Source organism: Aspergillus terreus, genomic scaffold (assembly GCF_000149615.1).
Source record: "Aspergillus terreus NIH2624 scaffold_5 genomic scaffold, whole genome shotgun sequence".
In the NCBI taxonomy this organism is placed as follows: domain Eukaryota; kingdom Fungi; phylum Ascomycota; class Eurotiomycetes; order Eurotiales; family Aspergillaceae; genus Aspergillus; species Aspergillus terreus.
In genome coordinates, this window is record NT_165928.1 from 954,052 (window position 1) to 966,703 (window position 12,652).

Genomic DNA, 12,652 nt, shown 5'->3' on the forward strand with positions numbered 1-12,652 from the left:
CAGACTCGGCTGATGTATGGCGTACTCCGTATAGCTTCTGACTCATTCCGAATCGGGTCCCCGCTTCGCAGCCAGCCTGGCTCTTGTACAGGCTGACAAATCGTGCAGAAGGCTGTCCTATCATGGTTTAGATGGAAGAAGAAATATACCAGCGCTCTCGTCTATTGCCGGCTTTAGCATTGTCATCTGCGCAATGGTTGAGCGCCTTGTGCTGTTATGCTGGAGTCGATATGTGCAGGATCAAGTCAATACCACTTGACATTAGGCCTGTCCTCGTCATAATTTCAATGCAGCATCTTCAACTGACAGTCAGGATAGATGTGTAGTTGTAGTTGTAGTTGTAGTTGCACCTGTAGTTGTTGAGTAGATAGCCCTAGTCACGTGCCTTACGTCAACATCTTCCGCCAACACCACTTACACAATCCAACCTCCGACAACTCCTCCATTCTCGCTCGTGGAGGCACGGCGCACAGCTTCCGTCCAGTCTTCCTTGTCCCGGCCTCCTCATGGGCGCATTCCTACATCCCGCCCAGGACAGTGGACGCTGTCGAGTTCGAAGATGGCCCCTCCGAGCGGCTCGGCGGCATACAAGACCCAGGATGGCTCCAAGAAAGACGGCACCCTGACCATGTCGCAGGATGGACAGTCGGTGTCCTGGATTCCCGCGGCGGGGGGCGCCTCTCAGGCTGTCACCCTTCCTGTTTCTCAAATTACCAGTGCGTCAGCTGCATCTGTTTTATTTTGAGCGATACTGACAGCCGCAGATCTCCAGCAAACCCCAGCCAGCAGCCAAAAGGTCATGCTGAAAATCCACGCCCTCGACCCGAATAACCCCTCCGGAAAGGCCCTCCCACACATCTTCTCCTTCACCTCCAAGACCAACCCCCGCGCCGAAGCAGATGCCATCAAGGACGCCCTCAGCGCCGCTATCCAGGCCGCCAAGGCGCAGGGCACGCCCACCCCGACGCCGACGCCCGCGCCCACCCCCGGCGGCGACAGCATGTCGGCCGCGATGGCCATCGCCAGCGCCGTCTCGTCCAGCGCGACAGCCAAGAACCCCTGGGACGACGACAAACGTCTCCAATCGGACGTGGAGCTGCAGCAGTCGCTGCTCAAGTCGGACCCCACGCTGCAGCGCATGTTCATGGAGTCGCTGGGCACACGGCCCGAGACGCTGACGGCGGGCCAGTTCGTGACGCAGTTCTGGTCAACGCGGCTGCATCTGCTGCGGGCGCACGCGATCGAGCGGTCGCAGACGCGCGGCTCGTACAACGTGCTGTCGACGCTGAAGCCGCGCGTCGAGGACAACGTCACCAAGCTCAACATCAGCAAGGAGCAGATCCAGCTGATCTTCAACCAGCACCCGCTCGTCAAGCGCGTTTACGACGAGAACGTGCCCAAGCTGAGCGAGCAGCAGTTCTGGTCGCGCTTCTTCCAGAGCCGCCTGTTCAAGAAGCTGCGCGGCGAGCGCATCTCCGAGACTGACGCTACGGATGCCATCCTCGACAAGTACCTGACCGCCGATGAGTCGGGCGTCGTCGAGCGCGACGCCCACGTGCCGCACTTCCTAGATCTCGCCGGCAACGAGCTCAACAACAGCCAGCGCCGCGGTAACCGCCCGGACGTCGACATGCGCTGGTCCAACAACGAAAAGGTCCCCATCATCCGCACGCTGAACCGGCTGAGCGAGAAGATCATGGCGAACGTCGCCCCGGCCGACGGCGACCCGCACGCCCCCATCGGCATGGACGAGGAGACGTACGACGAGCTGCAGCTGCGCGATCTTCGCGGCGACGACCAGCAGCAGCGCATCCTCCTGAACATCCGCGACCAGAGCAGATTCTTCTCCTCCCAGGCCAAGGTGTCCGACGACGAACAGAATAAGCTGTTCGCGCAGCAGGACCCGGACCAGATCCTGCGGGATCTTCGGGCGGAAATTGACCGCGACCTCCCGGGCGGGGGAACAGCACCGCTCGGCCGACTGGTCGAGCCGGACGAGGACAGCGACGACGACACAAAGAGCGGGCAGCTGGTCGGCTCGCGGACGAACCTGCACCGCGCCGCGACGCAGATCCTCGACGCCATCCGCGAGCGCCAGGCGCAGACGGAAGTGACCGCCGCGTCGAACACGTACGGCCTGTCGAGCAGCCTGTACGACCGGCTGACGCTGACGCACGCGACGACGACCGAGTTCCTACACCAGTTCTGGCAGGCGTTCCTGTCCGGGAACCCGGACCGCGCGGGCGAGGTGGCCTCGCTGGTGGAGTCGTTGCAGCGGGCGATGGAGCGGATCAAGGCCGTGGCGCAGGATGCCGAAGCCGATCGCCAAGTGGAAGTCAACCAGCGGAAGCAGAAGGCCCGAGCGTTCCAAGAGGCCACTGGACAGAAACGACGGATCAACGTGGAGGGTGTGCCGGGAGGTGAGAAGGTGGTTCATCAGCTCTTGGGGCCGACGATTCGGGCGCTGGAGACGGCGCTGGGGAAGTACCAGGCGGCGCTGGCCGAAGAGATGCAGAAGCAGCAATGACAGAACGTACAATTTACATGATGCGTAAGACTTTATTGTGTACCTGAAAGGATAGGGCAATGTATATCGGCATGCCGATGCGATGCGATGCGATGCGGCTCTTCGGCCCGTTCACGCGACGTGTCTTCCACTCCACCTAACCTAATACTGTACTCCGTACCTACTGTACCTCCACTCCTCCCTCATTCCACACCCACACCCACACCAACAACCCAAGGGGCCATAAGAAAAACAAAAAGACAAAATGCTCACCTCCGGGCTAACCAACACCCCCCTCACCAAAACCCTCCTGATCTACGCCATCGCCGCCTCCGTGGCCCTGTCCATCCTCGACATCAAGCACCTCGCGCCCATCCACGTCTCGCCGCATCTCTGGCCGTACGGACAACTCTGGCGTCTGCTGGTATGGCAGCTCGCCGGCTTCGCCAATTCCACCGAAGCCCTCTTCGCCGCCATGCTGATCTACCATCTGCGCGTGGTTGAGCGCGCATGGGGGAAGCGCAAGCTCGCTGTACGTCCCCCCCCCTCCACATCTACACTTCCATCCCAATGACCTCGTACGAAGGGAAAGGGACTATGCTAACCAGGGAAATAGACCTTCCTCCTCACAACCCTCCCCTACACAACCCTACTCCCGCCGCTCCTGCTTACCCTCGTGCTGCGCCCGCTTTCCCTCGCCCGCTATAACTACCTGCCCCCCGGCCCGTCGGCGTCGATCTTCGCCCTGCTCGCCCAGTACCACGCCTCCATCCCGCATACCGTGCGCTACCGCGTGGCCACGACTTCCGGCGCCCCCGGAGGCAAAACCATCCCCCCGCTGCTGCTGTCGGACAAATCAACCACCTACCTCGTCGCGGCGCAGCTCGCCCTCTCGCAGTTCCCGACCATGCTGCTCCCCGCGCTGGTGGGCTGGTTTGTTGGCCGGGCCTGGCGCATGGATCTGCTGCCTGGGTTGGCGGCGGGGTGGCGGGTGCCCGCGTGGATGGTCGGGGAGCGTGAGACGAGGAGGCGGGTGAGTGCTGGGACTGGGAGTGCGGCTGGGACGGCGGATGCGGAGCGGTATCGCGATTTGCGGAGGCGGTTGGAGGGCGAGGCGGTTGCTGCGGCCGCCGCGGCTGCTAGTGGCGTGGGACAGGAGAGGGATGGGCAGCGGAGACGGCGGTCTGCAGGGATGGATTGATGGATTGATGTTTTACGGAGTAGGGTAGTCTGTATTTAGCGTTATGACATGATGGGTCTGCATTAGGATGGCTGGGCAAGTGTATATAAGTAGGAACAGGCTATACTATCATACGCCGTATGCAACAAGTTACTACCGCCCACTCCGACTTCGTCGCATAGTGTCCTTGCACTCGTTACAGTACCATTTCACTGCATCCGTTAGTCACATCCACAAATGTAGCTGGCAAAGGCAGGCTTACCATTCTTCCCGGGGGGCTTGGTCAACCCAACACACGACAGATGGAACCACTCGCGCGGGCACGCATCGTTGTCGCACGCCACCATCTCGCCAAAACTGATCTCGTTGCAATAGCAGTACCGGGGCTCGCCCTCTTCGTCCTCGTCGTCGCCTTCATGGAGCGACTCTTCCTCCTCCGACGGCGCGCGCTGCACCACCACGCTGCCCCCGTTCTTCTTCTGCGATCGTTTCGCCGGCGCCGGATCCGTGCTCCGCGTCGGCCGCACCCGCTGCTGCGCCGGCTCGGCAAGCGCGGCCAGCACTGGCGTGGATGTCTTCGACGACCGGCCCTTGGGTGCCGCGTTCGATGTCCCTGACGCCGGGGTCTCGCCGGGCTCGATAGATTCGGCCGGCCTGGGATCCGAATCCTCGCGCGCAGAGCTCAATGGTGCGCCCAGCTTGGACACTGGAACCCCACGCTCGTCGTCGTCCCGACGCTGCATCTCGAGGTTTGGTATAGGGACCGTCTCCAGCCTGGGAGTGTCCTTGGGCCCACGGGCCTCCGCCGCCTTACCTCCAGAAGCCACACGGTTTGACGCCGATGACGACGGTCGCGGGCGACCGTTGCCCGATTGTCCAGAGTTGTGCTGCCGCGACGTCTGCGGTCGAGCAGGCCCCGGCCCCGGACTTGCAGCGGATCGGGGGATGCTGGCCGACCCCACCACAGGGGAGGGTACCATAACAGGCGAATCGACGTTGGAGGCACCGGTATTGTTCCTATCCAGTTAGCAACTGGCCCATGTACAGAATTAAGGTAACTAACCTCTTCCGTGCCGCCGAGTTCGCATTCGGCGCCCGAGACCGTTTCTTTGCCCCCTCTGCACCATCCTTCGAAATAGCCCTTGCGGAACCCCCCGCAGCACTCGTCGTGCGCTCCATGGCCGCCCCCGTATCCACCGGCGGTGGGCGCTCGACTTTCTTCCGCTTCGGCTGACCAGACGACCCCGACTGTCCATGAGTATCGGCGCGCGCTTTGCCCGACTGCCCTTTGCGCGCGCGCACATCATCCATATCGGAGTCGGCGTGGGCGCGTCGCTGTCGGCGGGCCAGGACGGCCTCGCGTCTGGCCTCGCTGCGAGACGCCGCCTCGGCTTCATGAATGGAGTGTACGATGTCCTTGTTGGAGGCGGCTTCACGTCGCGGGCGCTCGTTGGTGGTGGTCTTGGCGGCGTTGCGGTTGGAGTAGGCCCAGTGGGTCAGACTGCCCAGACGGGCCTCGTCGCTGATCTCGCCGGCGATGAAGGGGAAGACGTCGTCGAGACGGTGGAGCTGGCGGTCGAGCTCGTCATTGGCGTTGGAGATGACGTGGTTCTTTTCGTCGGCGGTCATCATCAGGTCGGAGAGGGTGTAGCGAACACGGTCAAAGAGGAGGCGGCGGTTTTTGCTTTCTTCGGATTCGGGGGGTTGAGAAAGGTTCTGCGTGGATAGACGTCAGCTCACGGTCGACGGTGTACTTCTTTCACCGATTGTAGGACAAGCTTACCACCGGGAGAAGGTCCTCGCGCACGACACCACCGATCATAGGCGCGGGGTTCGCCGGACAGGGAACTGGAGGGCATTCGGACGAGGCTTTCAGCAACTGCAGAAGGGTGTCCTCCAGCGCCCAGGCCTTTGCATCGACCTCCTTCAGCAGGGAATTGTGTCGGCGGAATTCTCGAGGGAGGGCGGTAATGGCGTCGGTGAAGTGGGTAAGGGCCGGGTAGAAGCCATGAGGCACCGGGGTAGGAGGGGTGTCGCCATGACCGTAGGCAAATGACGAACGTCCCAGCGTCTTGGAGGTGCGAGATGGGTTGGTGCGTGTCTGGCGCGCCGATTGACGGGCACTGGGGCCCTGGTGGACGGCTGAGACGGACATGAGCAGAATGGATGCAGAATCAGTCAATCAGGGAGAAAAAAGAGAGACTCAATCGGGGAACAGGGAACAGTCAACAAGGATAGAACAGCGCCGACTCCAGCGCAGAAGCAACATGGACAGAGGAGAGGAGAGAGAAGTGAAGCAGAAGAAGCGTGCGGAGAAGACCTTTCCCCTTTGGGCCAGCCATCAGGTGATTTCGGCCTGAGGCAGTAAATGTCACGTGGTTTACATCATAGATCTATACAACACTGTCAAAGACATATACTAGACTTCAATTTGGAGTTGACTATTATTGGTGCTAAGAGATTGTATTAGTGCAATTTGAAAGAATGACCAAGGCCCCAAGCCAGCATTATGCCAGTAGTAGAGTGGTAAGAATGTTAAGTCGCCAAGTCAACCAAGCCAGGAAGATCTGATATATTAGGTCCAAGACATAAATACGAGCTACTAACCAATGGGTTCACATTGTGTCACTCGTTTGAGTCACAGTCGTGCATATAACTGGCACTTACTTGAGCAGCTACAAGTCGACTCCCGATACCATTCATACTATCCTATCTGGATGTTAATGGACAAAATGCCCCACAGATCCTGGAAAGGCCGTGTTTTCATCGCAACCAGCCTGGACGGCTTCATCGCCCGACCAGACGGCGATATTCTCTGGCTGACCGATCCCTCTCCTCGACCTCCAAGTCAGCAACATGTCCCGCCTACCAGCCCGGACAAGCGTACAGTCGACAGCATCGAGCAGAACATGCAGCGCATAGAATGCATCGCGATGGGCCGCAAGACCTACGAAAAGATCGCCTCGTTCGGGGAATGGCCGTATACGAAGCGCACCTTTGTGATCAGCTCGACCTTGGCTGCTGGCGGAATGGAGCTACCTCCGTCCGTGCAGGTGGTCAGATCGGTGGATGAGGCAGCCGAAGTCTTTGAGAGAGAAAACATGAAGCTTGTGTATGTAGACGGGGGCCTGGTCATCCAGGAGTTCTTGCGGAGAGGCTGGGTCGATGAGATGGTGGTTACGCATGCGCCGGTGCTCTTGGGCCGCGGGATTCCTCTTTTTGGGGGGTTGGAGAAGGATGTTGAGTTGAGGTTGTTGGGGGTGGATGTTATTGAGGATGGGATGATTTCGACGTGGTATCAAGTTGTGCACTAGAACTATCAATATTTAGTCTAGTAGTAACTATAGATGTCTGCACTGATGATGTCCGAACACCTAGAATAACCTATATGACAGCCAACTACCAAGATCCAACACGAAGTGGCGCATCTAGGCCTTAAGCCCAATAGCCTATCCACAGGGCCAGTACCATTAGGCTATCGATATACCCGCAATAGGCAACTGGTCATACCAACGACAACAGGCATATAAACCCCTCAACCCACCACCACAGCTCCCATCTACTCCACCCCCTCCAATCTAGCCTACACTACAATGACTTCCACAATGCGCACCCTCCTCCAACCCACCCCCCAATCCAACACCCCGGACCTCCTCCTCCAACGCACACCCACCCCAACCGCCACCCCCTCAACAGACTCCCATCTCATCCGCGTGCACGCCTGCTCCCCCTGCGCCGGCGAGCTCCTCTGGCCGCGCTACTTCCCGCCCCCAACCCCGCGCGACCTCGTCCCCTGCCCGGACATGGCCGGCACGGTGGTCACCGCGCCACCAAACTCGCGCTTCCAGCCTGGCGACGCGGTCTACGCGCGCACCAGCTACGCGCGGCCCGGCAACGCACGCGACTACACCATCGCGCTCGGCGACGAGCTGGCGCGCAAGCCGGAGAACCTGAGCTGGGTCGAGGCGGCGGCGGTGCCGGTGTCTGCGCAGACGGCGTGGCAGATCCTGTTTGTGCAGGCGGGGGTTGTACCTGCGGGGGTGGAGGGGTTTGATGCTGCGCGGGAGGCGTGGAGCGGGAAGAGGATGCTCGTTACGGCGGCTGCGGGGGGTGTGGGTGTGTGGGTTGTGCAGCTGGCCAGGCTGCTCGGGGTCGAGGTCGTCGGGACGTGTGGGAGTGCGGAGAATGAGGCGCTGCTTGAGTCGTTCGGGGTGAGTGAGGTGCTCAGCTACCGCACGGTCGATTTTAGGAAGTGGGCGGAGCAGGATGGGGCACGGAAGGTGGACATCGTGGTGGACTGCATCGGACGCACGGCTCTGCAGGATGCGTGGTGGTGTGTCAAGGACGGGGGCACCGTGCTCAGTATCTGCCAGCCGCCGGCGTCGCTTCGACCTGAGGAATGTCAGGTGGAGGCAAAGGATCTGTTTTTCATCATGCAGCCGGATTCGAGACAGCTGGGAGAGATTACGCGCTTGATCGAGGATGGGAAGTGTCGGCCACTCGTGGACAGCGTGTGGCCTCTGGAACAGTTCCGTCCTGCATTTGAGAGATTGGATCAAGGCCATGCGAGAGGAAAGATCATCTTAGACTTGTCGTTGAACAGGTCTACGACTTGAACATACTACTTGAGATATGTACCACATTGATCACTCAACTCAGCATCGACATACCAATCAATATTATATCAATCCTTAATTTACAGACGCAAGACACATGCGAGGTATAGACAGGCCAGACCATGAACATGTGCCAGACTAAAGCCCTGACACAAGCACGACAACACGACAACACGTCGTACACTATGCTGCTAACAAAGGAAATGTAACCACACGTAGACAAAAGGTTTTCATACACAAAAGAAGGCACCTACAACATGCGACCATAGATCCATTCCCCCGCCATCGCTTACTCACCCTTCAACCGCTCCTGGTGGACGGAGAAGGCCTCCTCCAGGAACTCTTGCTCCTCCTTCAGGTGGACCGACTTGAGACCGGTGGCGACGGACGCGCTAGGGGCACGACCAGCGTAGAGAACATGGCGGCGGTTGTGGTGCTCCGTCTCGTTGAGCAGGGTCTCAATACGAGGCTGGGCGTAGCTCCAAGGGCCGGCGTTGAGGGGCTCCTCCTGGGCCCACACGATGTTGCGCGCGTTGGGGTAGCTGTCCAGGTTCTCCTTCAGCTGGGCCCAAGGGAAGGGGTGGAGCTGCTCCACACGGGTGATGGCGGTGTTGCGGATGCCGTTAGCCTCACGGTGCTTGACAAGAGCGGCGTACACCTGGCCAGAGCACAGGATGACACGCTCGATCTTCTCAGGCTCGTCGATGGCAGTGCCGTGAGCCGGGTCGGGGATGATCCACTTGAAGTGGGAGTCGCCGGTGAAGTCCTCAATCGAGGAGCGGGCAATGGGGTGACGGAGAAGGGCCTTGGAGAAGAAGATCACGAGGGCTATATAAAGTTAGTTTATCGAACACCGTCAAAAGAAGGGAGAGGGCAGGCATACGCTTGCGGAACTGGCGGTGGATCTGGCGACGCAGGATATGGAACAGGTTGGAAGGCTCCGTCATGTAAGCAATCTGCATGTTGCAGTCCTGATGCTGGCGGTCGAGCTTGTCCTGGCTGGGGAAGATGCGAGGCTCCTCGTTACAGAGCTGGAGCCAACGCTCCATTCTACCGGAGGAGTGCTCGGGACCCTGGCCGTCATAACCGTGAGGCAGGGAGACGACGAGACCAGAGCGCTGCAGCCACTTGGATTCACCAGAGGCAATGAACTGATCAATGATACACTGAGCGTTGTTGGCAAAGTCACCGAACTGGGCCTCCCACATGACGAGGGCGTTGGGAGAGGTCAAGGAGTAACCGTATTCGAAACCAAGTCTGCAGACGTTAGCTCAATATCACAACTAGTGGAGAGAATAACTTACGCTCCGAACTCGCTCAGAGAGGAGTTGGAAATGGCAAAGGTGCCCTGGCCCTCAGAGATGTGCTGCAGGGGAGTGTAGGTGTTCTCGTTCTCCTGGTCGTGGAGGACAGCATGACGCTGGGAGAAGGTACCACGCTCAACATCCTGACCGGACACACGCACGTGGTATCCCTCCTTGACGAGGGAACCGAAGGCGAGCGCCTCAGCAGTGGACCAGTCGATGTTCTTGCCCTCATCAACGGCCTTCTTGCGGTTGGCCAAGATACGCTTGAGGTTACGGTGGAGAGTGAAGCCCTCGGGAGCACCGCTGGTAATGTCGGCAATGTGCGCGAGAACAGGGGCTTCAACACCGGTGGGCAGATGAGGCAGGACCTCGGTGGCCAGCTCCTTGGGGGTCTTGAAGCCATTCCAGGCGGACGTGAGCCACTCCTTGCTGGTGGGCTGGTAGTCCTTGCTGCGGTCGAAGCTGTCGTTCAGCATGCCCCACACCCACTTCTTGTGCTCGTCGATATCCTCCTTGGTGAAGGTACCCTCGGCGATCAGCTTCTCGACGTACTTGTCGAGCTGGTTCTTCTGCTCGGCAATGCGCTTGTACATCAGAGGCTGAGTGAACGAGGGCTGGTCGGTCTCGTTGTGACCCTGCTTACGGTAGCAGACGATATCAATGACGACATCGCTCTTGAACTCCGCACGCCAGTCAGCAGCAACCTGGCACACATGGTTGACCGCCTCGACATCGTCACCGTTCACGTGGAAGACAGGGGCATCGATCGACTTGGCGATGTCCGAGCAGTAAGGCGTGGAACGGGCAAAGCGGGGGTCGGTGGTGAAACCAATCTGGTTGTTGACGACGATGTGGATGGTACCACCGGTGGAGTAGGCGGGCAGCGAGTGGAAGCCCATGGTCTCGTAGACGACACCCTGAGCGGCGAAGGCAGCATCACCGTGGAGCAGGACACCCATGGCGCTGTTGAACTCCTTCTCATCGTTGTTGTAGTGCTGGATGGAACGGGTCTTTCCAAGCACGACGGGGTCCTCGGCCTCCAGATGGGAGGGGTTGGCGACCAGCGAGAGCTGGACACGCTTACCGGAGGGAGTGGGACGCTCGAAGTTCATACCCAAGTGGTACTTGACATCACCGGAGCCCTCATCGGACGGTTCGGCCGAGCCGGAGAATTCGCTGAAGATGGACTCGTTGGGCTTGCGGACGACGTTGGACAGGACGTTCAGGCGACCACGGTGGGGCATACCAATGACGATATCCTTGATACCGTAGTCGACGCTGCGGTCGATCAGGGCCTTCATACCGGGCACGAGAGACTCGCAACCCTCCAGACCGAAACGCTTATCGTTGGGGAACTTGGTGGCCAGGAAGGACTCGAAGCTGTGAGACCAGATCAGACGGTCCAGGATGCGGCGCTTCTCATCGACCGAGTACTTGTAGGGCTCAGGGACCTCGAAGCGGTCGCGGATCCAGTCGCAGGGCTTGCGGTCGGGAATGTGGATGTATTCGACACCGTAGGAGCCGCAGTAGATCTTCTCGCAGGCGGCGATGATCTCACGCAGAGTCATCTTCTTGCGGCTCTCAGTGGCGAAACGAGGCAGGATACCGGGGCCGAGGGTGAATTCCTCATCGAGATCGCGCTCGGTGAAGCCGTAGTGGTCCAGCTCCAACTCCTTGGGCTTGCTGTAACCAAAGGCCTCAGCGTCGCCACGGATACCCAGGGGATCGATCTTGGCCTTGTGGTGACCACGGGCCTGGTAGGCGCGGACGAGCAGCTGCACCTTCAGATGATTCGTCACGTCGGAGCCAGCGGCGAGAGAAAGACCGGCGCCGGGCATCTCCTGGGGCACACCGCCAGTCGGGGTGGGCACGAGGGTCGGGGGAGGCTGGAAGGCCTGCGACACGGGCATGTTGCCATCCTCCATGTTCTTGAAATACGTCTGCCACGAGATGTGGACGCTGGAGGGATCCTTCTTCCATGCCAGGTACATCTCATCGATGTAGTTGGCGGTGTTACCCTGGAGGAAGGAGTCGTTGGCGTCGACACCCTCAGCGGGAGCAGCGTAGTAGCGTCTGCCATTGGAGAGACGGTCGACGAGGGCCAGAGGGCGTCGCGCGGTGAGGCCGAATTTCGTGTTCTGGTAGGAAGAAGCATTTCTGGCCGTGGCGGCAAGGGAGAGAGGGCGTCTGCAGGCGGAGCACGCGGCACCGCGCATGCTGGTGGCCTTTACGGCTGTAGTGCGAAACATTGCGGGATTTTTTCCGACAGCGGAAGGAACAAAGCCGGATCAAGGCGCGTTGAGCGGAAGAGTGAAAGTAAAAAAAGGGGGAAATCGACTCGAAGGTATACAACGGTTTATGAGAGATCTAAAACGCCTGCAAGAAACCGTCATATGAGGTTAGTGGTTGAACCGGGGGAGCCAGCAGCTCAGGCAGAGATCCAGGCGGACCAAAGGAGAGACGCACGATGAAATACAGGTGTCGACTAGATTTGCCGTAGCACCTGCACAGAAACGGGACTCATCAGAGAGCGAACGCACTCTCTAACAACTCAAACAGGAGGGGAGAGAGAAAAGACGAGGTTACGAAAGAACCACGATGGGAGGCGATAGTATGGGGGGAGAAGAAGTACAGCAGGAAGAGAGGAGAGAAGAACGAGAGAGACCCGACGGAAGGCTGGGGGGAAGGAAAGGTTTTGCCGAAATCGACTCAGCAGCACGGCTATGACGGGCCACCCGACTGTGGCTGACCCCTGCCCGTTTGCGTAGGCGGTCGGTCTGAAAGCTGACTCAGCCCGAGGCGCCCGCCGACCGGCGGGCCGAACACGCCGGTTCGCACCGCCACAGCCGGCTATGAGCATTTCCCGCCGCGGGTTTTTGCGGATCATCTGAAGAATGTTCCGGGGATATACTTACCTATTGGTAGACTAGATCGTAGGCTAGTTTAAGGGTAGACCACAGCTCATCTGCTGGCAGAAACAGAATCCATATCGTCACTCATAACTAATACATACATTGCAAAGCGTATCCCATCCTCAACCGGA

General features: G+C 59.4%; 5 protein-coding genes across 5 annotated transcripts; 3 read left to right on the forward strand and 2 right to left on the reverse strand.

The window, feature by feature from the left end:
• Positions 1–559: 559 nt before the first annotated feature.
• ATEG_03907 (TFIIH subunit TFB1 family protein) lies at positions 560–2,527 on the forward strand (the record flags this gene model as incomplete). The annotated part of the gene is made up of 2 exons (XM_001213085.1): positions 560–716; positions 765–2,527. The coding sequence occupies 2 exons, from the start codon at positions 560–562 to the stop codon at positions 2,525–2,527; spliced, it is 1,920 nt and encodes a 639-aa protein (XP_001213085.1).
• A 1,312-nt stretch (positions 2,528–3,839) lies between these two features.
• Positions 3,840–5,841, reverse strand: ATEG_03908 (putative PHD finger domain protein (Ing1); the record flags this gene model as incomplete). Its single annotated transcript, XM_001213086.1, has 4 exons — positions 3,840–3,898; positions 3,949–4,703; positions 4,750–5,402; positions 5,470–5,841. The coding sequence occupies 4 exons, from the start codon at positions 5,839–5,841 to the stop codon at positions 3,840–3,842; spliced, it is 1,839 nt and encodes a 612-aa protein (XP_001213086.1).
• Positions 5,842–6,418: 577 nt separating this feature from the next.
• Positions 6,419–7,000, forward strand: ATEG_03909 (dihydrofolate reductase family protein; the record flags this gene model as incomplete). Its single annotated transcript, XM_001213087.1, has 1 exon — positions 6,419–7,000. The coding sequence occupies one exon, from the start codon at positions 6,419–6,421 to the stop codon at positions 6,998–7,000; it is 582 nt and encodes a 193-aa protein (XP_001213087.1).
• Positions 7,001–7,291: 291 nt separating this feature from the next.
• On the forward strand, positions 7,292–8,302 carry ATEG_03910 (NADP-dependent oxidoreductase; the record flags this gene model as incomplete). Its single annotated transcript, XM_001213088.1, has 1 exon — positions 7,292–8,302. The coding sequence occupies one exon, from the start codon at positions 7,292–7,294 to the stop codon at positions 8,300–8,302; it is 1,011 nt and encodes a 336-aa protein (XP_001213088.1).
• Positions 8,303–8,591: 289 nt separating this feature from the next.
• On the reverse strand, positions 8,592–11,858 carry kgd1 (alpha-ketoglutarate dehydrogenase KGD1; the record flags this gene model as incomplete). Its single annotated transcript, XM_001213089.1, has 3 exons — positions 8,592–9,130; positions 9,186–9,559; positions 9,607–11,858. The coding sequence occupies 3 exons, from the start codon at positions 11,856–11,858 to the stop codon at positions 8,592–8,594; spliced, it is 3,165 nt and encodes a 1,054-aa protein (XP_001213089.1).
• Between the last annotated feature and the right edge of the window lie 794 nt (positions 11,859–12,652).